The sequence below is a fragment of the Cygnus atratus genome, chromosome 2, assembly GCF_013377495.2.
Source record: "Cygnus atratus isolate AKBS03 ecotype Queensland, Australia chromosome 2, CAtr_DNAZoo_HiC_assembly, whole genome shotgun sequence".
Taxonomy (NCBI): Eukaryota; Metazoa; Chordata; class Aves; order Anseriformes; family Anatidae; genus Cygnus; species Cygnus atratus.
This window is the reverse complement of record NC_066363.1, coordinates 5,272,086-5,295,960: the sequence shown is the minus strand read 5'-3', so window position 1 is coordinate 5,295,960 and position 23,875 is coordinate 5,272,086. Positions and strand designations below refer to the sequence as shown.

General features: G+C 47.1%; 1 protein-coding gene across 3 annotated transcripts in view; it reads left to right on the top strand.

The window, feature by feature from the left end:
• LOC118251789 (mitogen-activated protein kinase kinase kinase 3-like) overlaps positions 1 to 23,875 on the top strand; it is a 78,189-nt gene that overhangs the window by 7,963 nt on the left and 46,351 nt on the right. For all 3 annotated transcript variants that reach the window (XM_035554363.2, XM_035554365.2, XM_035554364.2), the window contains exon 2: positions 13,663 to 13,742. In XM_035554363.2, the coding sequence (XP_035410256.1) occupies positions 13,739 to 13,742 (4 nt within the window). In that variant the 5' untranslated portion in view covers positions 13,663 to 13,738. The remainder of the gene's footprint in view (positions 1 to 13,662; positions 13,743 to 23,875) is intronic.

The following is a 23,875-nucleotide window of genomic DNA, read 5'->3' as shown; positions in this document are numbered from 1 at the left end:
AGGTTCTCGGGCAGCAGTGGCGGTGTCTTGGCTGCAGGAGCTGCCACGAGGTGGTGGAGGTGTGAGGTGGCTGGGGAAGGACACTTCCAGGGCCCAAGGGTGCATCACCAAACGCCACTGCCTTTGTGGCAGTGTTCAGAGGTGTCACATCACCAAGGGCTTTTGGTGGTGCCCTTCAGCAGCCTCACTGAACCAGAGAGGATGGCGAGGAAGTTCTGTACTTAATAAATATTTGAAAAGATTGCTTTTCCCTTTGCGGTGCTTGGATACATTGCCTGGACGTCTGTTGCTTGAGTCTTGAGGTGTCAGTAGACACAGTTGTGTTCTGCTTAACTTCACGTGGGCATCCTTTTGGCTTGCTGTCCTTGAGAAATGAGAAGAGCAGACAATTTGGTTAGGGGCTGGCGAAGGCATGTCTTTTATATCCATGTGTGCAGATGTTCATCGAGTCATGTAGGTGTAGCTGTACTGCGCAGACCCACCTAGTTGGAAGGGTTCTGTGGATGAACCATCCTGCATTTCTCACAACAAGCCTGCTTGCCCCGGTGTTGTCTTTTGGGCTGGTGGGCAGCAGGCTTGCCATCTGCTCTGGCTTGTAAGAAGAGCATGGAGAAGGCACTCGCCGCCTTCTTGCTGCTCCTTGCCTGCATCTGCCACTCTCCCCTCCATTCGAGGTTCAGGATGAGGCCCACAGAGGATCCTGGCTGCTAACTCCTACTTGTGGCATGTCCTGTAAAGCCTCCTGCGAGGTACTCGTGCCACAAAGCTCTATTTTGGGGCCGTTTCTGATGTAATCCGTCAAGAAACGGTCTGCTCTTTGACTTACTGCTGGAAGTGTGGCTGTGGATGGATGACCAGTGCTTACCTAGCATTACCAAAGCAACGAGTTGTTGCTTTCCATGACTCATGAAAATGCACTGTAGGCTCTCTTAAGAATGGCTGAGATCATTTTTTGGCTGGGGCCAAGCATCTGGTTTCCTTAGCAAATAGCAGTGGGGGTGGAGGGAGGGGGATTTCCAAACTTGTTTCTTTGTATGTGTGATCTGGATTTTTGAGCTCGCTTAATAAAATTATTCATTTGAAAAGGGGAGGAAAAAAAGGCCTGTAACTTCCACATGTTTGGTTTTCGTGGCATGACTTGTTTTGCCTTACAAAGGGGAAAGGTGCTAATAACATTAGAGCTGCAGGCTGTATTTTTCCTCTCCAGTAAACACAAACATGATGGGTGGCATTTTTCTCCTGAAGTAAATCTCTGGGGAAAGAAGAAGGAGGTGCAGAGAAATTTATGCAAACAAAGCCATAATTGCATCGGTTGTTGTTGTTGATGTTTGCTCAAGTAGAGGACTACAGAGAATTCTGTAGTGATGCAGAAGGTTAAAGCATTAGCCAGAAGTGTTTGGTTAACCTGATTTTAATTTTATTTTTAATATATTTCTTTAATTATTTGTCACCTCTTCAGTTGCTTTCTGGTTTTGGTGGCTCAGTTTAAAAGGAGCGGCACTCCCATCCTTGGGAACCAAGTGGTGCAAGGTGAGCATCAGCTGGAGGAGACTTGGGACAGCAGCGAGTCCCCAGGTGTTTTGCAACCTCTGCATCCAGGCTGCAGCTGCCTCTTAGGTGGAGCAGCTGTACCTTAGCCAAGCTTAGCCTCCGTCTGCAGGCATCTAAGAGCAGGCGGAGAAAAGGGAGGGGAAACCCTCTGCAGCAGAAAGCAGTGGCTTGAATAGGGATTTATGCACAGAGGTGGGTTTAATGCACCTGTGCTCTGCAGGAAGGGTGAGGGTTAGGCTTGTTAAGTGCCACGGATGCAGCAATATCAGATGTGTTTGGCAGTTTAATAGACGCGGACCAACTTCTTGCATGCTGTGGGTTCCTGCTGGTGCTCCGGCTGCGGTGCAGCTCCCGGCTGGGGAAGGCACAGCCGTGTCCCCCACACGCTGCAGGAATGGCCTGGAGCCACCTGTGGGCTGCACAGGGACAGCAAATCTGCCCTGGGAACAGCGGGAACCCAGGAGCGTAAGCACCCGGCCGAAAGCCAGGGGTGAGCGGGAACAATGTGACTGAACAGGTTTGTGCTCACTTCCTCGTAATCTCAAAGATGAGATAATAGAGAAGCCCAGAAGCGTTTGCCAAGCGAGAGCAGCGAGGCTTCCTTTCTCTGCGTGTCCTGCGAGGCAGGAGCAGCCGTCTGGTTGCCACCTCTGGCTGCCCAGAAAAGCAAACCTTCCTTGCTGGGGGCACGGCATGGTCCAGCTGGCATCAATGCCATGGATGCTGGCTCCAGGTTGCTGCTCGTGTTGGCACACAGCACCCAAAGCTGTTCAGAGCACCCCAGTTTCTCAGATCCTCGCTGTTCTCCTCCTCCTCTTCATTCCTCTGCACCTTAGGGAGTTAGCTAGCTTTGGGCAGAGTGGGTGAAGACCCCCGGTTTAATCGCAAGCACAGTGTTTACCCCCTTTTTCCATAACGTATTCAGGGCACGGGGTAGCACACCCCAGATGCAAGCCTTCTGGATCCTAATAGTTGTTTTTTTTTTCTACGCAGAAAAGGAAATAGCTATAATCTGCAGTCGTCGTTCTCTTGGTGCTTGCAGATACCCGAATGCAGGGACAAAGTTCATTACTTTACCCAGTGATTAGCTGCAGCCCATGTGCCTGTAGTGCAGCGGTAGCTAGCGCAGCAGGCTGCAGCGCTGCCCCAGGGCTCAGCAGCACCACGCTTTGGGCTCCATCAGAGCCAAGAAAGGCTTTTTCAGCAGGATGAGTCCTTATTTACAGACTGGTTATTACCACGCAATATTTCTGCTGGGCAAGACCCACCAGCAGCAGTAAATCTGGTAATGCTGGGGAGCGGAGGATGCCAGCAGATGAGTCGGCGCAGCTGGACTCGCAGGTCTTTGCCTTACTTCAGGCTGGATAAAGGAAGGGGAAGCAAAATTTGGCAAGTTGTTCCACTGCATTTTATTTTTTTAAACCGTTGTGCCTTCATATTGCCCTCTACTGTACGGGTCTCTTTCGAGTAAAGAGGCCAACAGCAGGATACATCGCAGGTCTTTGTAGTTTCTGGACAAGTTTTGCTCTGAAAGCTGGATTTTTTTTTTTTATCTGTAACCTACAGATGGGGATGTAGAAGCCCCCCCACATTAAGCCATTTCCCCCAGTCTAAGATTTCCAGCGTATAACACTGGGGGAAAGAGTCCTTAATCCCATTCCTTCCTCCAAAAAAATATTAAAATTGTGAATTAACTTTTTTGTTCGAGCATTTCAGACTCTGACTTATGCTTCTTTCTTCAACTTAGACAACTACAAGTACTTCTTTTTAACCCAGAATAAGGAAGTGTGGATTCTGATGTAATCATGTGACTCCAGAAACCGGCTACTTACGAAAAACACTGAATCCTGTGAGAATTGGCAATGCTCAGGGTCAGCCCATGGTCCAGCATCTGAACTGGAAACTGAAGCAGAACCTTCTATGCCCAGCTCCCTTTGCAGTGTTAGGAGCAGTGGACATTGCTTCCCCATCTGTTGATGTCCATCCAGTTGCAAGAGGAGATCTAGATTTGTGTGGCTTTTCCTTTTTTCCCCTTTACATGGTTAAAGCGTGGTTTTTGTTTTTATTACATTGTGAAATTTGCAGATCAGTGATCTGGGGGCTCTCAGTTGCTCTTTGAATTATGTGAGAGCAGTCTCTTGTGGAAACCTTACAAATTGGTGCGTGTTTTATTTGAACACGCTTTGGAGGTGTTGGAGTTGCAGTTGCAGCTGCTGGGCCCTTCTCCGTGTGATTGAGCTTCTTTTGCATTTTGAAAATAAGAGAGGGCCTTGCTGCTGCTGGGGACGTGAACCACTGCCAATGCAAATTGCAATCGAAGCTGTACAGTTTAAGCTGCGTTGGATTCTCCTCTCCCCCAAACCCATTGATTCTTTGCCTTTTCACTTTTTATTCTTTTCTTTTTTGAGCTGGGTTTCTGACAGTCTGTTGCAGGAGGCTCGACCTGGCTGGTTGATGGATGGGATGCTTTTGTCTGTTCTCCTGTCAACTTGTGTATTGCAAAACTGGAGTGCTTCTCCGTGTTGGACAGGATCAGGCGTGAGTGCTCAGGGAAACACAAGCTCTCCAGTAATACAGAAATGAGGTTCTTGTACTGGTTGTGGCTGCAAGGGGAGGAATTAGGGGACTCGCTTGGGTGCTGGGGAGCTCACTGAAGCTGAAAGCCAGGCAAATGCGAGCCCTCCTTTGCTTAACTCTCCTTGGGTAAGTCCTGCTAGCGCGAGTGAAATCGCAGCAGGAAACGAGATGTCTTCAGAGGGCAACGCTCTCCCAACATAAGCAGACCAGCACGTTTCTTTACAACGTGGGAGATATTTATTCTGTGACTAAGCATAAAAGTTAAGAGATGGAAAAGGTCCTATTAGATCATCTCGTCCACCTCCCTGCTGGCGCACAATTTTTCTCCCTGGAGTATATTTGTTAGCAGGCTGTCGGGCAGACAGGAGGAGTTTACCCGGGGTGCTATGGAAGAGTAGCTTGCAGCCCATGCAGGTGAGGGATTCGTGCGCGTGTGACTTGACTTGCACATGCCCAACTTGCTTGCAGCGAGAGGATTTTGTAGTAAATCAGCCAAAAGCCCTGGGCTCAACATTCTTTGCATGCTTGGAGCTTTCCCGTTGACTTGCTGGGACTCAGTTTGTGCAGGCGTCAGCTCGTCTTTTTTTAACGTTCTAGGAATAAGCTAATTTTACTTGATATTTATGATGGAGTAGGTGGTTTGAAAACTAATAATAATAATAGGGGAAAAAAAATAGAATCCTTTTGGTAAGGAGAGGTCAGCCAGCTAGACATCTGCACAGCTGGCCTGGGCTCCGTTTGCCATGATCTATGACGGCGGCGCGTGAAGGCTCCCGGAGGAGCCATCAGAAAGGTGCAGGTGGAAATGCTATTGCTATGACAAACAGACCAGTGCTGGAGTTTCAGGCCAGAGCTTGGGGACCATCAACACTACTTCATTTATTACTCCTCGGAACGTGTAACCATAGCACAGCCTCATACACATGTACTTTTTTTTTTTCACGCTCCCTGATTTCATTTATGGCCGAGAGCACTTAGCATCTCCCAGGTTGAAATCACCGAGTGTTGAACGTAAAGGGATGGATTCTGTCCTTACCTTATTCGGGGAAGACTTGGAGCGTGTGCCAAACACTGGGGGCTGGAGGAGAAACTTCATATCAAGGCATGTGCTGAACTGCCTTCCTGTGTTGAGACTGTTGGCTTTAGCATTTAGGATCACTCCACCACTTCCAAGGGTGTCTCCTGGTCGACAGTGTTGTGAGATCAATATTTGGGGCTAGAAACCAGGTCTGTTATGTGGTGCAGGTGAGCAACCAAGCTTGCTTTACCACCAGTGACGTGGTTTTGCTGGTGTTGGGCCCCTAGGGCTGTGCTTTGGCCCGATGATCTGTATCCTGACACTGCTGTGCATTTCGTGCAGTTTTCTGCAGGTGTTATGGGACATCTCTTGGTCGAGCTATTGCTCTGCTGAATCAGGAGGAGCTACCCCCTAAATCTGAGGATGGTAGGAGCTGGGTGTTTCATGGTACAGAACATGTCCCTGGCACCGATGGTCTTTCTCTTGGCACGTTGTGTGGAAGTGACAGTATCACGGATGACGTTTTCCAGGAAAGCTTCCAACACTTGTAAATGAGCCCTGAGATGCGTTTCGCCTGCCTTCCTCCACCAGACATCTTCTAGGGAGGAGGGAGGGAGTTAGAGCAGGGCACAGTGCATGCAGCAAGCAAATCTGCCTTGTTATTATTTGGTTTAGAGAAATCTTGGTCTGAAGATGCAAAAAGCAATTGCAAACACTGTCTGGACGCCACCTCCCCTCATCAATTAGCAGCATTAAATACTCAGCAGGGAGGATTAATTAGAAAACTGAAATCTTTCCATTGTGACAGCCCTCTGGTTTCCATTGAAATGCAGCTGAAGAGCTGGAAAGGCTTCTGTGTTTTGTTTTGATATGCAGGCATATGTTTCTTTCCATCCTGGAAATTAATTCTGTCTGGAACAGGGCCGTGGGAATCAATACTAAGTTGTACTGGGTTTCTCAGAGCTCTCTTCTGAGAGGAACTGACTGTTTCGCCACTGTGCTTAATGAGTGCCTGGGTTTGGAGCAGCTGAGCAACCTCTGCTCTGACGGTCTTTGAGTCTGGAGGTGTTGTGTGGCTGCCCTGGGCGTCCAGGGTTGGTCTGTGGCTTCTTGAGGGTGACAGGCTTATCTCTTCTGAAGGTCTTCATGTCAGACTTCCTCCAAGGTACCTGAAGAGGCCCACAGGCCGTGCTGCCCGTGACTTCCCGCTGCATGGTACCGGGCTGGAAGCCGTAGCAGAGGAAATTACTCATTGCTCTGCCTCCCTCGCAGGCTGTGTCGGTGAGCTGTCATGCCCAGCCTTGGGCAATTCAATACCCTAAGCTGGATATAGAGGCAAGATTTGCTTTTTCCTCACTTTCCCCATCTTTTCTTCTTCACCTGGGTTTAGGGAATGAAAGGGGGGCCGGCACAGCAGCCATGGGGAGAGGTTGCTGTTATGTGACAGCTGTGGGTGGCATGGGTTTGGCAACACGAGGCTGCTTCTCCTTCTGTAGAGCAAAGCCTACATGGAAATTGGATAGTGAAGCGTGTTGGGCGTACATGTGCTCTGTACACACCAGTTAGGCCGTACAAGCGTATGGCTGTGTGCTACCCAGTTTGGTTCCTGTGCTGTTGATGGCTCATGTTTTGTCATGTTTAGTCACACATGATGGCGAGCACCCTTGAGCTCATGTGATACTGTAAGTCAAGAGGTCAAGGAGAACGAAACCTCTGTGAAAGCTGCCCCACGTGTTTCTATTTCATAATCCCACCACCACCCCACCGACGGTGCACGCAAACTGGCAGCTTGTGGAGGCGGCAGCGTCCCAGGGCTATGCCGGAACGTGGTCCTTTCACCTGAAAACACAGCAGGCATTTTAATCTTCACTTGCCACCAAACACTCACTGAGCTTGGCTTTCCCCTGGTCTAATCTGGATCCAGAATTACACAACAGAAATTGTGTGAGCAAGAAAAGGATCTCGCAAATTCTGGGGTGACTCTTTGGGGGCCAATCCTCAGGTCCTGGTCTCCCCATGCGCCATGGAGCTCGTGCTTCTTGCCCACGGGAAGGAGTAAAATAACCAGGTAGCTGTTGAAAGAGCAGGAAGCAGTCAATAAGTCTGCAGCCCGCGGCTTTGCGGTCGATCAGAAAGTCATGTTTTGATCGATCAAAGCCAGACGGGCTGCAGGGAGGAGGCTGCAGCTCGTTAAGGAGGAAGCTGTGCAGTGGGATGGCTGTGAGAGGGACTATCGATCGCGGCCAGCGGAGGGTAAATGGTGGCATACAAAGGCCAGGAGGACAAACTGTGGGAGATGCAGGCTGTCAGTGGGGTGTTGCAAGTGAGAGAAAGTGGGTCAGGTAGCAAGGGGAGAGGGCACAGCGGCTCCAGGGGCCTGGTACTGCCACAAGGCCTTGCTGCCCACCTCGGGGATGGGTGGGCCTCCCTCCTTCCTGGCCCGAACGTGGTCACTCAGTGTTTAACGTCCTGTTAGAGCACATTGGGCCTGTCAGAAAGTGTACTTCAGTGCTCTTAGAAGCCAAAGCTTTTTTGGAGTTGTTTCTGGTCTGCCCTTATCTCTGGTTAGCACTGGGTGCCCCAGTCCCTGGTGCAGGCATTGGCCCTCAGGCCAGGCTCTCCGTTGCATGATGTTGGCTTTGCAGCCCTTTGGGGCAGGGCTTCATTTGTGGAGAGATGTGGTTTGTGATGACAGATGGATCAATGCTGCACAGACCCTTCTCTCCCAACTGATTTTGCCAGGAATAATTTTGCCCTGAGGCTAACGGTTTTCTGAGGATGTATTTCATCTGAAAGTTTTAGTATCTCTTCCTTCTTTTTAGCTTCTGCTCCTTCTTCCTCTTCCTTCCCCCCAGGGAAAGGACCGTAACCTCACTTTTCCAGATACGCTTGTTTGCTTGAATTTATCCCTAAGGTCTGCAGTCATTTAAGTAGAAACAACAACAAAAAAGGACACAAAAAACCTTCTAGAAAAAATTCTGATGCTTCTCTGCTTTGGTTTTTATCTTGTACACACAGAGATAGGCATTCCCCCGTGTGCCTTCACTTAGGGGGAACACTTGTTGAAATCAGAGGATTTCTGTTCGTGTTGCTTGCATCGGGGTTTCTCTCTGTTTTATGGGTGTGCAGGTAACTACACTTGGATGTCTTTTTACCCTTTGTAAGGAGAAATGATGCATAACAGTGCTCTCCTCTAATTGCAGACCATCATTAAGAGAGAGGGCTGTGCATTGAAATAACCCTGCCTGGGTTGGCTTCCTGAGAGAAGAACGCCCCAGCTTGCAGGAGATGAGGAACCTTCGGACTTGGTCGCTGCACTGCCTGATCTTTAAAATTTGCATCTAGGGCTTGGGGTGTGGTCAGGGTAGGGTGTCTGCAGGTTGGCTGGGCGCTGCCAGCTGCTGGAGGAGGCAGTTCCTCTGTAACAAGCGGGAATTCAGCAGGGATGCACTTCTGCGCTGTGCAGACCTCGATGCCAGAAAGCATCCAGACAGCTGCTTCCACGTGTGCTCTCTGGAAGTTTACTCTGCTTGAATTGTCTGTTTTATATATATAAATATATATATGCAAAATACGTTAGCTCTGACCTGTTAGGGCTGTGTTAGCTCTTCTTGCTGATAGAAGAGTCCTTTTTGAATACTTCTGATTGCTTCCTTGTTTTGTGGTTTTCCAGAAGTTTGCAGTCTCTGTGCAAAATCAAAGCTATTTTATATGCTAGTATAAATTACTGATTATTCCACTGAATTTGGTAAAAAGGATTATTGTTGTAAAACAGAAAGAAACCGATTGGAAAAAAACCTTACTGGAGCATGTTACTTGCATTATTTCATTTACAAAATCATTTGCAGGAAGAGGAGGGGTTGACAGGAGAGACTTTAATATCTCAGAGGCTATTTTAAAGGGCTGTCAGGGAAGTTAATAGCTAGCAGCCATGCATGTTTTAAAGCTCATATTCTAAATACATCTTGTGCTGGAATCAACAGGATGGTTTGGGAGGTTTTTCTTGAGAGGCAGCTGCTGAGCTTAGCTGCATTTGTTGGGTCTCTTATGACTAAAGGTATCTTCCATCTTGTATGATGGCTCTTAGGGAAACAGAGTCTCTCTTCTCCTAGCAGCATGCTCTTGTGCAAAAGATGCTTTATCAGTTTTGAGGTGCTGTGCCAAAAAATGGGGAGAAAACAACCCAACCCCTCAGCTGATGCATGTTCATATCAAATTGCTTGTTGGCTTTCGTGCAATGTATTTGCCAGAGCACTGGTTTGCTCCTTACGTGAGCTGCGGGGATGCATGCATGTCACTTCTTGCTTTGCAGCCTGATCCGTGCATGCTCAGCACAGGCTTTTTCTCCTCCTCTCGGCTCATGCTGTTTCTCCCTTAAGGCCACTTGGGAGATAAGCCTGCAGGCTTGGCCCAGTTACACACGTTTGCAGAAAGTCCATTCTTGTTGCATGCTCATAAGCATAGGTGCGTGGGCTTAAATGGCTTCTTTCTGAGTACCCCTGCATTGTGCATCGTTTGGATAACCTGAGCAGAACATGCTGTGAGAGTGGGGCCTTACATTTCTCAAGCATCACCAAAACTTCACAATTCTTTTGTGGAGCCCCTAAATATGGATCCCATTTCCAGGGCAGCTGTATGTACTTCAGATCAAATGTCCTCTAGCGTCTAGAACAAAGCTTTAAGGATGAGGTTGAGATAATCTGAGGAAATCTCCAATATTTCAACCTGTCTTTCTTTGCGTTTGAATCCACCGTGATAACCTGCAGGCTGTTTGGCTAAGCTAACAGCATGCATGCGTTTGTATTCTCGCAGTTAAAACAATCTCTTTTGCTTTGCTGTTGTTTTTAACGCTACCCCAAGCCCTGGCCTCTGAAGCTTTTTGAAAATAACATTTACAATAATATTTTTAACAGTTCCGTAGTATACAAAACTCCAGCGCCCTGGCAGGACTCCCGGAAACTTGCTGAAAGTTAATGTGGTCAACTCTTAAAAAGGAGAGATTTTTTCCGCTTGACTCTTGCTTGTTAAACTCTCGGAGCCCAACATGTTGTTCCCTGCTGCTTGAAAAAACAAGGAAAGTCCCAATTTTAGCAACGCTAGTTTGAGTAGCTTTCCAGCTGAGCCACATTTCAGGGGCAACTGTGGCTTATTATTTTTTTTACGGTGGTGTGTCCCTCCACCTTCAAACCAACGTGTTAAGTGGTGCTCAGGCTGGAATAAGTAGGTGCTGCTTTCCCTGGAAGCCTGGGGAAGAGATGCCACTTGTTCATGCTGCGGTAGTGACAAGACACCCTGATTTTTGAGGCTGTGTGTTATGCAGGATGATGAGCTTCTGTGGGGTAAGACCAGCACTTTTGGGGGTAAGTGATTCTGTAAATCCCATTTCAAATCAGGCAGGCTGCTGGTGACTGCAGCTCTCGGTGCTGGACTGCTCTCATCCCTCTTGCCTTACCCCCATCCCAAATCTTTCCCCCCACTAACTGCCTTCCCATCACTTTTGTGTCTCCTCTCAAAACCAGGACAAAACTACTCTTCTCCATCACCTCCTTTCCTGCTTTGCACAGAGACCGGAGCCATGTCTAGCTGGGAGATGTGTTGCTTCTGTCTCTTGAACCCAGCCTCAGTTAATCCCTTCCCACCCAGAAGCAGGGGAGAAAGGGGAAAAAAAATGGGATTCATTTTTAAAGGGGATTAATTGCATAGAGCTCTCGTGTGGATACTCTACTCATGTAGCCTTAATGATGTTGAGCCACTTGGGCTGCAGAAATGACTTCAGCTTGGTCAAATCAAAGCTGCTTTTATTCCAGATGAGAGTATCTGTCCCGGGGTTTCCTGCAGTTTGAGTAATCCCCAGCAGTTTCCTGAGCAGGTCGGAGCAGAGCAGCCAAAGTCTCTTGCGTGCACGACACAAACCCGGAATATGAGCCCTGCATCACCCCAGCATCCCTGGGAGCCGACGTTTTGCTGATCTCTTGCCCTCCTTGCTTGGTAGGAGGCCTTTGTGCGCTGTGAGGTTACCAGGGCAGTAGTTTGTAGGTTCATGGTGGAGATTTATGGTAGGTTTACAGCTGAGGTTGGTTCTTCCTGTGGTTGGAGAGGTGGAATGTGAAGCAGGAGCCCCGTTTCAGACGGTTTGCATGGCAATCTCCAACGCTTGAAGGCTCTGCTTGGGGCCCTTGGTGGGAGGAGAAGCGGGATGCTGCTCCAGAGTGCATTGGAGTAGGAAAAGGATTTTTCCTTTCCCTCCCATCCCCCTGTTATTTTTCCAGGAGATAATAAAAAGGCAGAATTTGTACTAGAAACAGGAATTTGTCCTTCTGTAACAGGAAGCTGCTGGTATGTATTTTTGGGAAGCCACGGAAATCGCCGGTGTTTGCAGTCCAATTTGAAGGCTGGCTGTCCCGAGGATTTGAGATCTGCTAAAACTGGAATCCTCTTTCTCCTGTGTATCTATTGAGAATTCCTGCACTGCAGATGGGCAGAGGGGTCTTGGGCTACAAGGGCAGAGATGATGGAGAAGAGTCCCCTGTTCTTCCAAGGTTTGCTTGCGTGGCTCCTGTAGGCGCACGCTTTTGTGACTGGGTGCAGATTGCAGAGGTCTGAAAGGTCTCCATAAAGCCATTAGAAAAGTCTGACCGATACGCTGATGGCAGAGTGAACCTGGGCTAGCTCAGGAATTTAGGGTTAAATCCAGGCTATCTGAATGTGACCCTTGGAGCAAACTCTGCACGCAGCTTAATTACTGGAAGTCCTGCATCAATTCTGAAAGCAAAAGCAGAGAAGATTTGAGCTGTTTCCTGTTCTTGTTATAATCAGCTGGAGCTTTTGCGCTGTTTTTTGGTGGATTTTTTGCTCTCTCTTGATCCACTTTTTGCATAGACTGACCAATATCTTCTCGAGATGGGATTTTAAACCTCCCTGAGCCTGTTAGGTACTTCCTTGCCTTCTCCTTCCTCTTGAAAAAGGACAGAGAGGAGTCCCCCACAGCCGTGAGCTCAGGGTAAATGGTGCTGTCCCGAGAGGAAGCTGCAGCAGCAGAAGGAACAACGCACTCTGTGGCACTCGTACTTCTGTCTTCGCTGCTTTCTTATCGGCTTCCCTTCCTGCTTGTCTCTCTCAAAATAGGCTGGATAAATATCCTCCTGCTTGCCAGCACCGAGGCACCGGAGTTGCAGAAAATCATTTTAATCCGCGCTTGCAACCATTCCCGGTTCATTTCAGATTTGTTACTGCTTTTAAATCGATTTGTCTGAGCCGGGGGGGTGCTCAGAGTGCCTTCCTCCACCGCTCCTGCACGACATGGGGTACGTAGTGCTGCAGAGTTCACGGCCACGTCCTGGCACACACAGATCTCGGTGGCTTTGGGGCAATATTTCCCGTAGTGACTGCAGGACAGGGATGTCTTCCTCTCTCCGTGCAAGCCTGATGAGGTATGTGAGATGCCTCTCTGAGTCATGCTGTCACACGAGTTTATGGCCAAGAAATCTGTGGGCTTATCAGCCAGCTGAAGTGGATTTGTCTTTGCTGGTTGCTTCTGTCACGCCGCTGTGTCCTTTCCTAGACGAGTTAGGCCTTCGTTCTGTCTAAAGTTTTTTTTTCCAGTGGTGTAAGTGTGAGCAGAACTGACTCCAGCAGGCTCAGGTTTACACTCAGATTTTGCAGTGAGCAAAGAAACCTTTTGATGGGCACAGAGCATCAGCTAAATGCAGCATACCAGGTAAACTGAGCCCCTGCATGGGCTTTGGGTGAATTAAGAGAGAATCAGCAGCAGCTTGGGGCAACAGGCAAAGTCTGTGTGAGCACTACAAGGAAACTACTTACCGTGAGGGATGTATGGCTGATACATTGCTGCTGAGAGCTGCCCAGACTCATTTTTTTTCCCGTGAGGTCAGAGGGAGGCTGATGCAGTCTTTGGGAACCTTGGCTGGAATTGGGAAGACCTAAATTTAGGTCTCTGCTTGGGTACAGGCCGCCTCTAGGAGTGACTTCCCATGTCCTGCCGTCGGTTTGTTTCCCAGGGGAGTGTTATCTCACAGGGATGCTGCAAAAAAGTAATGTGTTGAAGCTGACGTTGCCTTTGGGTTGCATTAAATAAGGTAAAAATACATTAAAGATGTCATGCATTAAGGGTGGCGTCCCCTTAACAAAGGAGACTTGTGACAGAAGTCTAATCTGGTTACTCCAAGATTAATTATTGTTAATTATTTTTTTTTAAGGTACAGGTTTGTAGTGTATAGAGTGTGTATGTATATATATGTGTGTGTGTGTGTATATATATATATGTATATATATGTGTGTGTGTGTGTATGTATATATATATATATATATATATATATATAAAACCTTTGGGGTGCACAGGGGAGGGTGGTCTCAATTCCTCCGTAAGTGGCTGTCCCCTTGCCTCCAGCCCAAGTGGTGGCAGGGAGGTGCTTTATGAAGGGTGGTCCTGTTCAGTCTCTGTCCCAGCTGGCGTGTCAAAATTAATCTGTAAACTCTGTGTGTGTTTGTTATTACAGGGTGGATGCTTGAGAGTGGAGGATAAGGTACAAGTGTCTGGGACCGGTGGAATGGAGGCCTGATGTAGATGGAAAGATGGGTAAGGACTGCATTTCCCTGAAGCAATTAATTCTCTGCAGCCTGCTGATTTTGATTGGGGTTACCGAGCATGACAATGGAGCAGGAGACCTTGCCAAGACTGCCTGGCTGAATATTAGTGTTTTCTAACTTTTTTTTTGCCTTACAGTGGTGCCAAAATTGGACAAATTCTCTTCTTACCACCAGTGTGTTCGGGTGGGTCATGTTCTAGGTGGAGCCCCTGCCCAAATCTGCCTGTATTTCTGGACAGAGCATCTTCACTCCCTGTATTTCCTTTCCTAAGGAAGCTTCACTTTCAAACAGAGCTTTGGGATATTGCTTTTATAGCTGGTGACCTGGATTGACTTGTACCATCACCTTCTTCTGCAGGAATAAAGGAGGAAGTCACATATCAGATGCCCTGTGGTGCTGAGGGAGATTTTTTTTACTTTTTATTTTTTAACTTGGAGAATATTTATAGCTCTGGAGGTGCACAGGGATTGCTCAATCTAATCGCTGTGCTAAAGGAAATTTGTTATGACAGATATTGGGATCATTTGGAAGTGCTGGACTGTTTCTGTGGGTAATCAGCTCAGTGGCATTGTCTCACATCAGCAGATACTAAGTGTGAGTGCCCCAGCTCCTTCAGCTTTTCGTGCTGTTGGCCATCAAATTTATCTCTTGCAGAATCATACCTTGCTTGCAGGAAAATGCCCATGCTTTGCTAATGTGCTCGTAACCTGCTGCAGGGGTTGCATGGTGTCTTCCCATCGCAGTCCTCTGGGAATTAAGGATGCTGAATGGACTTTGCAGGAGGCACAAGCCTTTCTGAGAGCTGTGTGCTCCTAGGTTTGGGGTTCAACTAGAATTTTGTGCGTTTATGAGCAAGGCAAAGCTTTCTGCAGAATCAATGACCACAAAACCACTTCCAAAGTGATCTATAAGGCATTTTGCCAGCCAGTAGCAGTTCTAGCAACTGTCGGGGTTTCTGCTCATTTTCTTTAGTTATGCTCAAAAGAGGAAGGCTCAGCAGGTTGAAGAACAAGGGCAGGTTCTGTCTTACGTAAGTGGTAGTGTGTGATTAACGTATGGAGCTAATTGAGCTTGGATTGTCCTGCTTGGATTGTCCACTAGAAGATTGAGTTTGGGTTGTCCACTAAAAGAGGCAAGTTACAGAGAAGCCTAAATGCGTCTCCTCGAATGGTTTCCTGCCCCGGTGACCCAAGAAAGGAGAAAGCAAAAACCTCAGAGGAATCTTGACTGTAGCTGGGCACTTCACTTTTACACTTGCAGTATTTACACAAGTTCATCCAGAACTTCTCGGGGTTGATTGAAATGGTGGGAAAAAATAAAAAGAGGTGGGGGAAAATGCCAGTAAATTGTGATTGTCTCTCTAGACCTAATAGAAGCGTGATGAAGAATTTGGTAGTGGTTTGAATTTAAAAAGTAGAAAATGCAAAGCCATTGCCACACCTTAACTGTTTCCTTTCCCTTATGGAGAAAGGAGAATAGGAGAACAGCAGCATTTACCCCATCCTGGCTTTATCTCTTTTTTATTTTTTGCTCTCTCTCTATTAACTGGGGGAGAGATTTTGAGGCAAAAAAAAACCCAAAAAACTAAAGCTAAGTAAAGGAAAAAAAAGAAGGGAAGAGAGTTCAGACCTGGTTCTTCAGTATAAAGAATGACAAATTTCACTTGAAAAACCCAAAAATTTTTTAGAGAAATTGTCACTTTGAAGATGAGAGCTACTCCTAATCAATGCCATTTTTTTTTTAAAGGAGGAAAGTTCAGCCTTGCTCTGAGGACTGGCAGGGAGTGAGTTGCTGGCTCCAGTCCAGTTTTCAGCAAAGAGTCAATTTGGTGACTTTTATGGAGCCCGCAGTTGATGTGGACTGCTTGATCTTCCTCCAGACTGTCAGCTGTAAACGTACCATGGGTGCGCTGGCGAAAGCAGGGACTGCAACAGTACTGCAGTGAAGAGAGCACCCTCTCCTAAAGCAGTGTTTTGCTTTTGGGAGGTCAATCTGAATCAGTGAGAGTCTTTCTTATCCGGATTTGCTGTTCTGCTTTCACCTGTGTCTGGGTGGAAGGTGCTGTGCATGTCCCCTCTTCCCAAATGTCATTGCTTGGGGCATTGCTGTAGCTCATCACTAACAACACCGCGTCATTGCCGTCGCAGGGACTGCTTAGACCTGCCAGGCTGCCTTCAGAAGGCATCGTGGTGTGGTCCTGAGCCTGGTCTCTGCCTTGACTGTTGGGGCAAGAGAGATGAACCGATGTGTCTCTTGATCAGTGTTACTGAGTGCTATTTGCTAGTCAAACGATGACTGCAACCGCTGTGATGAAAATTAAGCTAAATTTTGAGGGTTTATTACTTTCACACCCACAACATTTTATATGTGGTCTGGTTTCCTTTGTGTGTTGGGATGGGGGAGCATTTTCAAGGGAAGAGCAGAGAATTTGCAGTCCTTTCATTGATCCCCTTCTGGTAAGCCACAGAGGAGGTCTGCTGAAATGATCTCTGAAGGTCTCTTCCAGGTCTGCCTTTCTTCCTAGGATCCTGTTCACACTCAGCTCGGTGTCCCAGAGTTCAGTATAGCACTGTTCGCTCCTGGACGTGTTCTAGGGAAGCTGTATGACCTTGTACAGAGACCACGAGGTGAGAAGTGGCATCTTCTGGCATCTCCATGTGCACCTCTGACATAGCAGCCAGGCTGCATCATGGGGTGCAGCGGTGCTTGGACTAGCCCAGCGCTGCAGATCAGACCAAGACAGCATGGCAGCTTGGGGCCAGCCTCAGCAGAGCTTCTTGGCACTGGGTTTTCTTCCATTGTGCAGATACGGCTATGAATGACCACATCACTTGACATTTGTATCTATTCTCTTAACGCTGGCTGTGAAGGACCTGGAGGTCTTGCTGCAGGATATTGCTCAATTTCTGAGGGAAGCATAGGAGCTTAGGACAGAATTATTCTGGTTTTGCTTCATGTTTTGGTCTTGGAACAAACAATTGGGCTTCTGTTCATTATTGCCCTGGGACACTTTAATCAGAATTTGTACTGAAGCATTTGACTCTTTCTTTGTACAGAAAAGGAAGGTGGTGAGAACGTTAGGGTAGTTTGTAGGTAAAAATGGCTTTAGAAGGAGATAGTAATTTCTACAGGGAGATATATATGGCCGCACTGTAGGTGTTCAGTCACAGCTTCACAAGCTGACCACGTGTTTCACCATGCGAGTGTGTCAGGTCTAAGTCTGGAGATGAAGTGGGGCACCAAGATAAATGTCTTTGTGAAACTGACCCCCTGGTGTACCTCACTGGACACCGACCGATCATTCAAGACTATCCCGAGGTGGCTGGCTGCTGTCAGCTAGGTACTGCAATTACAGAATCACAGAATCGTCTAGGTTGGAAGAGACCTCCAAGATCACCGAGTCCAACCTCTGACCTAATACTAAGGAGTCCTCCACTAAACCATATCACTAAGCTCAGCATCTAAATGTCTTTTAAAGACCTCCAGGGATGGTGACTCAACCACTTCCCTGGGCAGCCCATTCCAATGCCTAACAACCCGTTAATAAACCCCTTAGTAAAGAAATTCTTCCTAATACCCAGCCTAATTCCTGCTGGATGGACTGGACTAATACTGAAGTCATTTTTCACATGGTGGTTGGGTTGCCACGTGCCTCTTACAGTGGCTTTCTCAGCCTCAATAATGGGAGAAAATCAGGGTGGAGAACATATATGTCCTAAAGCAGGATATCCCACCTCTCACTCCTGGCACAGAGCAATTTCTGCAGCTCACAGTCCATTTCCATCTGCTGCCCCTCCAAGAGGGTCCATAACCTTTTTGTCATGTAATCAAAATGTAGCTGAGCACGAACGAGTGCACAGGACACTTCCAAAGATGTCTGTGTAATGCAACCCGGTGAGAAGACCATGGTTGATGGCAGTTTAACACTGTGTTTAAACATGGCATCATGGTTAAAATAACATTAAAAATATTGTGGAAGTTGGTATAAAAGGCATTGCCCAACGTTTTTCTTTTTGTTTAAAAGTGATTTGAGTATTCTTGACTCCAGTTGTGAAATGGTGTGTGTGTGTTTCTGACAATAAAAACACTGGGAACTCTTATGTGTGAGTCAAAGTTTAGGTCTTCAGTACTTTTCTGGAGAAAGTGTAAGTTTTGTTTCAACAGCAAGGTAATCTGAAGTGTGAGGGACGGAAGAATAATGCCTTTTTACAGTCTTGACTTGACAGAGTGGGTTTTTTTTTTTTTTGGAGAACAAGACTGCTGGCTGGGCTGGCAAAAGGCAAGGCAGGTTGCCGAAGGAGGAGGTGGTCACTTCGCACAGTCCTGGTCTGTCCATTGAACTCCAGATCTGTGTTCTTCTGGGGCTGTTGAGACGCTCGGAGAGAAAAGACCAACTCTTCACCCACAGACATTAATTTCTTTCAGCCCTCCCATGCTCTGTGTTCTTCATCCCTCAATTGAAGGCAATGCCTGTGCACTTCACCTGCTCTTTGTATGCTGAGAGCTGTAAAAAAAAAAATAAATAAAATCAGGTTAAATTGCAGCAGTTTGCCGTATTGTTAGGCACATCAGGCTTTCTAGCTAATTTTTTTTTTATTTTCAAGAGGTGTCTGACTTGCTCCTTCTCCATTTACTGGCAACATTGCTCTCAGGGCTCCTGTTTCGGGTCACACCAGGCACTTTGGGCACCTGGGAGTGCAGGATCAGACCTGCATTGCTGTATTTGGGACTTCACAGCTATTGCTACAGCAACAGATGAAGAGTTCACAGTTTCTGGGCTGTGACTTTGAGCATTCGAAGTAGCTGAGTTGGGAGGGAGAAAGAGGTCTTTATGAGCCTGCAAATAACCTTCAAAGGTATCGGAGGCAGTCAGGGGAAATAACTTGCCAGCTACATTTCTCACTGTGTAAACATTTTTCTCCTTTCAAGTGTGCTCAAGAGAGGTGCAGGTTGTGGGGAGAGGTAATATCTTTTATTAGACCAAACTGATAGAGGTGGAAAAAAACAGGCTGCCTTTTAGGTACATAAGCCCTTCTTCAGAAGCAGCAGATTTTAAGCAAAGCTGGAAAAGAAGCTGGAAAAATTGCCCCAAGTTTAATTTAATTTATGTTAATCTGTTAAAGGAAAAGGTAACTAGTGTCTGTGGAGCAGAAGGGAGGGTTGGCAAAAAAAATCTGAAAGGTGGTTGTGGGTCAAGGGAGAGAAAACAGTACCTGGCACCTTTGAAGTGGTGAGGAGTTTTGTGGGAGATGCTATGGAAGAAAATGCATCGTGCCATAAAACCAGACGGCCCCTGAATTTTCTCTTCAATTCTCAGTGGAGCTATAAGCACACAAACTTTTCTTAAATGTTGTTATTTTTGCTGTTTAAGGGTCGAGTCCTTGCTTGCAGGTCCCCTAGAAGCCTCGTGAGACTAATATATGAAAACAAATGCGAGATGATAACCGGTTTGTCCAAGAGGCAGCTATTTAGCCCGGTTTATCTCAGAGCAGCTCTGTGCTTTTACAGGAAAGCCCTGAATCTTGCAGCTGTATTCCTGGCCCTGCCTCCCGTCTTCCTGAGGGCTGCAACTGGGAGCCAGCCAGCGCGGGAGTGGGTTCACGGCTAGGGAGCGTTCAGCAGCTGGAGTGGTCAAGGTTGGGTTGAGTGCGTCTTTGGTGCTCTGCAGGGTAAATGCTTGCTCTTTCTCTGACAGAGATTTGTTTATTTAATCTTCGCTGTGCTTTAGATTGCTTTACGAGCTTCAGTAGCAGGGACCAGGGCACTCGGCTCGCGAACAGCTTGTCGTGCGAGGGCTCTTGTTCTGTCCGTGTTACCTGCGCGTCTCAAGCTGCTTGGCAAGCATGGTCTGCCTTACGGTCCCTGTTCCACAGATAAGTTTAGAGGCACTTAGAAGCAAAGTGATTTACCCTGTTACACCTCCGTCAGTAAGCAAAACACGTCACGGCCTATTCTTTCTCCCTGCGAGCTAATGGCACAGCAACACGTGTGTGAATGTGGCCAAATTCCTGCCCCAGAAGGGGGTGGCCTTATTTCCCCTTGCTGATGGGGAGCAGCCTAGGAACTAGGGTGGTGAGGTGAACAGATGAAACAGGTAGCAAGCTCTCAATTAGTTATGGAAGATGACAACGTAGGACTTGGGTGATGATCTTGCTGAGTCAACTAAAAATAAAAATAGTCTAAGGAGAGTAGAGCTGGTAAGAGCTCTTCTTGTGAAGCCCAGCCCTAACATTGCTCCATGCTGGGGATCCATTTAGGACCAGCATGGCCCTGGCCTCCACTTCAGCTGACAGCAAAATGGCATCTGCTGAGGGTTGGGGAAAAGTTTAAGGGGTGAATACTTGAAGAGATGTGGGTGGGATTGGCACCCTGGGGTCCCCACAGCACGGGGGCATGGCTGGGCCTGTGTACCCCTCTGCAGCCCTGGGGAGCCATGGCAGCCAGGCCTGAGCTCTGCTGGGGCTGACTGAGCACCACTGTCCTGTGGTGACAGATTGCAGTGTAAGTTAACAAGCACCAGTGAAGCATTGAAAACCCTTCATATCCCTGAAAATGTGTGCATTTTTTATTTTTGAACCATCATACCTCCAACTCCAGGATTTGAGTTGCTAAAGTTGCTGGTTGGATATGAGGGGCAGCGCCCATATTCTTTAGCCCTGTCCTCGTCAGCAAATTTCTCTCCCTCCCTAGATACCACCCAGTTTTAATACAGACATCTGTCCTGTTAACCAAGGGGCATTAAAGGGTGTGGAGCACACACAGTCGGGCCCCACAAGTTACTGCAGGGCCCCCATGGGGTTGAAGGAAGTGGATGCAGGAAGATGGAAGGAGTGGGGAGGCCAGTTCTTTTGCCTGAAGGCTTCTGAAAACCTTGGAATAAACCTCACAAGGGCAAAGGTTTTTGTCCATCCCCATCCTGTCCAGCTTGGACACCCATCACAATACAGCTTTCCTTATCCTATAATGCTGGAGAGCTTGTGTGCCCTCTTGCTAATCAAAACCAACTCATGGCTGTTGGGATGTTGCATGCCTCGTATCTGGGGAAAATGGCTTTTAAGCTGGATTTCATTGCTGTCTGCATGTGTGGTGACACCTGGGGATGTCTTCTGACAAGCTTGCATGAGGACAGGGCTGCGGAGGAGTGCGACACATAGCGTGAATTTGACTATGCACATTGCTCTCAGGGATGGCTGTTTTGGGAGGGGAGGGTTGTAATGAAATGCAGATGTAGCTCTGCTTTCCCTCCCTGCTGAGCTAAACCAAACACCTTTCAGATCCTGAGTGTTTCTATTGCAAGAGTCCACAGTAAATCTCCAGGATGACTGTACATCGGGATTGTGCCACAGCCTTTCACGTTTCTCAAGAAAAACTTACTGTACTATTTGTGGCTTAGCCCCCACAGCTTTTGCACATGTGGTAAGGCTTGCTATGCCATGCCCTCGAAAGGTTTTGGTTTTGTTGTTTGCATCGATCACTTAGTGTTTAAGGGCATCAGTCTCACCTAAACTAAGGTGAATTCCCTGTAGCTCTCTGTTTTCCCTGGGGAAATTCAGAAGTCAGTTCAAGTTCTTCATTATCTCACGTAACGTGTCTCAAATATGTTGTAACATAACGTATTTATTTGCTAGTTTATTCTCTTTTGCTGTTTTCTGAAGGCTCTTACAGATGTGTTAAGAGCCCAAACACATCCAGTGTAATGTTATTTGTGTTGAATATTTTGGGGACTGGTTTTGTCCTGTCATTGTGGTGATCAGAATTACTTACGTATGTGATAAATGATTATTAGTAAAACTGTATAAGATGGTAACTGGTTTAGCTTTTTAAAACGGATTCTTGCCTTTCCCACAAGCCAATTGCTGGCTGCTAAAATCTGTCCTCTTTTGCAGGAGGCTGTAAAGGGAAGAGTTATTTTTGATTCAAATATGTTCTCTGATCTGACTGTGCAATTTTATCGATAGCCGTATGGGTTACCATGGGATAGCTTATGATGGGGAATAGGAGGCAGGGACTCTTAAAACAAGCTTCACCTGTGAGAAAAAGATCTGTGGAATGGTTGTCAGTGCATGAAAAACACAGGTGTTTTATTGGGCATTTGGCATGATGGACATCTGTAGCTGTTAAATGCCTCAGATGGGTTTGTTTTTATTCTTGGTTGCACTGTAAAAATTTGAAATCCCAAATTTTGTCATCTATGGTGAACAAGTGTTTAGCATTGATTTGGCAGGTAAAGTACTGATGGCCTCCAATACCTGTCAGATCACGTAGCTTTTAGCATCGTAATTCCTCAACTAGGATACGTGTTTTCAAGAAACCCCAGCACCTCGCAGTGTTATTTATCTGGGAGAGTGTGTGCGTCTCAAGCTGAAGATGTCAGCGAGCGAACTCCTGCCAAGAAATCCTGCATATCAGAAGGGTCTTTCCTCACTTCCTCCTGGATAATTGCTCTGTGTGACCTGCTGAGCTGTGCCCTGCCCTCAAGGCGTACACGGGTGACCTTGCTATCCCTTGGGTGGGGTTGCAAGAAGGTGAACGACAGCAGGATCCAGCTGCCGGCGAGACTGCTGACTTGCAAAGGGAACGTGCTCCACTGGTGTCTGCTACAGCGGATAGCAATCTGGGCTGGGGGAGGGTAATGGGATAATTTTTCTCCTCATCACATACTGAACATTGTTTCAGACAGTAGCAAAACGACTTGTGCATGTGGGTTTCATTTAAATGGAGGATTATCTGCATCTCTGTCACTGGATGGATGCATGCAGCAGTCTGTTTTCCTGTGGGTCATTTACAGACAGCCCTTCTAAGGGGGGCGAGTCGCAAAATGGTATTTGTAGCTGCCTGTGAGAGCATCTGGTCCCTTCCTTACTTGCTTACAGGCTTTTGATACGGTCCAAGTCAGGGTCTTGAGCTTGTGTTTCCAGCTCGGGAGATCACTGATCTCCCTCCTAGATTTGTCTGGGACAGTGTTTACTTACTAATTGATCCCTTCTGCTTTTGCTGTCTTGATATCTCTGCACTTGGTATCTGTGCAGCTGGTATTTTGTGCGTGGCCTGAATCCTGGTGGCAGGACATATCCACTGATTGTGGTTGTAGGTTCCGAAGAAACCTTAAGGTATGAGTTCTTTGCAAGTGAGGATGTTCTTTCTTTCTCAGTAAGAGGAGATTTTCCCTGTTGGCTTTTGGAGGAAAGGCAGCATTTGTTTTCACAAGAAGGTTCTTTGATACCTCCTTAATAGAGGTTAATGCTGTCTATTTTCTTGGACCAGGGAAGCCAGCTGGGGACCAATATGACCTTGACCTTCTGATAAAGGCAGTGAGCAGTCCACCTTGCTGTTGGTCCAGTAGATGTGAACTTTTGCTGTAATGCATGGGCAAAGTTTGCTGCTATCCCATGCTCACACACCAAATAGAAATGAAAAGGAGTTGTGGCCATTGGAAGTTGCATCCTACTCTCACGTTTGCTCTGTGCTCTTTGTAAAGAAATAAAAGGACAACTAGAAAGAGCTGTAGGAATCAGTTAGGATTTACTCTAGCTTAAGAAGCGGTATGTTACCAGTCTATTCAGTTAAATTAAGATGGGTTGAAAGGGGTTGAGATCAGACTGAATACCTGCAGAAGATGAGAAGATTTCTGTTAATAGAGCGGTCTCCAAAACACTTCAGATATGAAGTTCTAATGAATGAAGTATGAAGCAATCTACACTCAGACTGGAACTTGGAGAGACATTTGTTACAGTGAGGCTATTGAAATTACTGCATGAACTCTTCAAACTGAGACTTTCTGGATAGCTTTCAGAAAGAGACTGTTCTGTCTGTTTGATTTGAGGTCAAGATCGTGATACAGATACTGCTAAATGAATTTCTGTGGCCTTTGTATACATCCACGAAGGCCAGACTGAGTTAAGCCCTTTCTGAATTTAAACTATTAATGTATTTAGCTCTGGCTGCAGACTTGTGTAGTCTTAGTCAAGACTTTTGTCCGTCTCAGATTCCTGTCCATAAAATGAGGCATAAATAACAGCTCATCTCTCCTCCCATCTGACGACTTAGCCGAAAGTCTGTCCGGGCAGGAACTGCCCTTTGCAGGGTACTGAACGATGCTGGGTGGTGAGTCTTGGCTTTCTG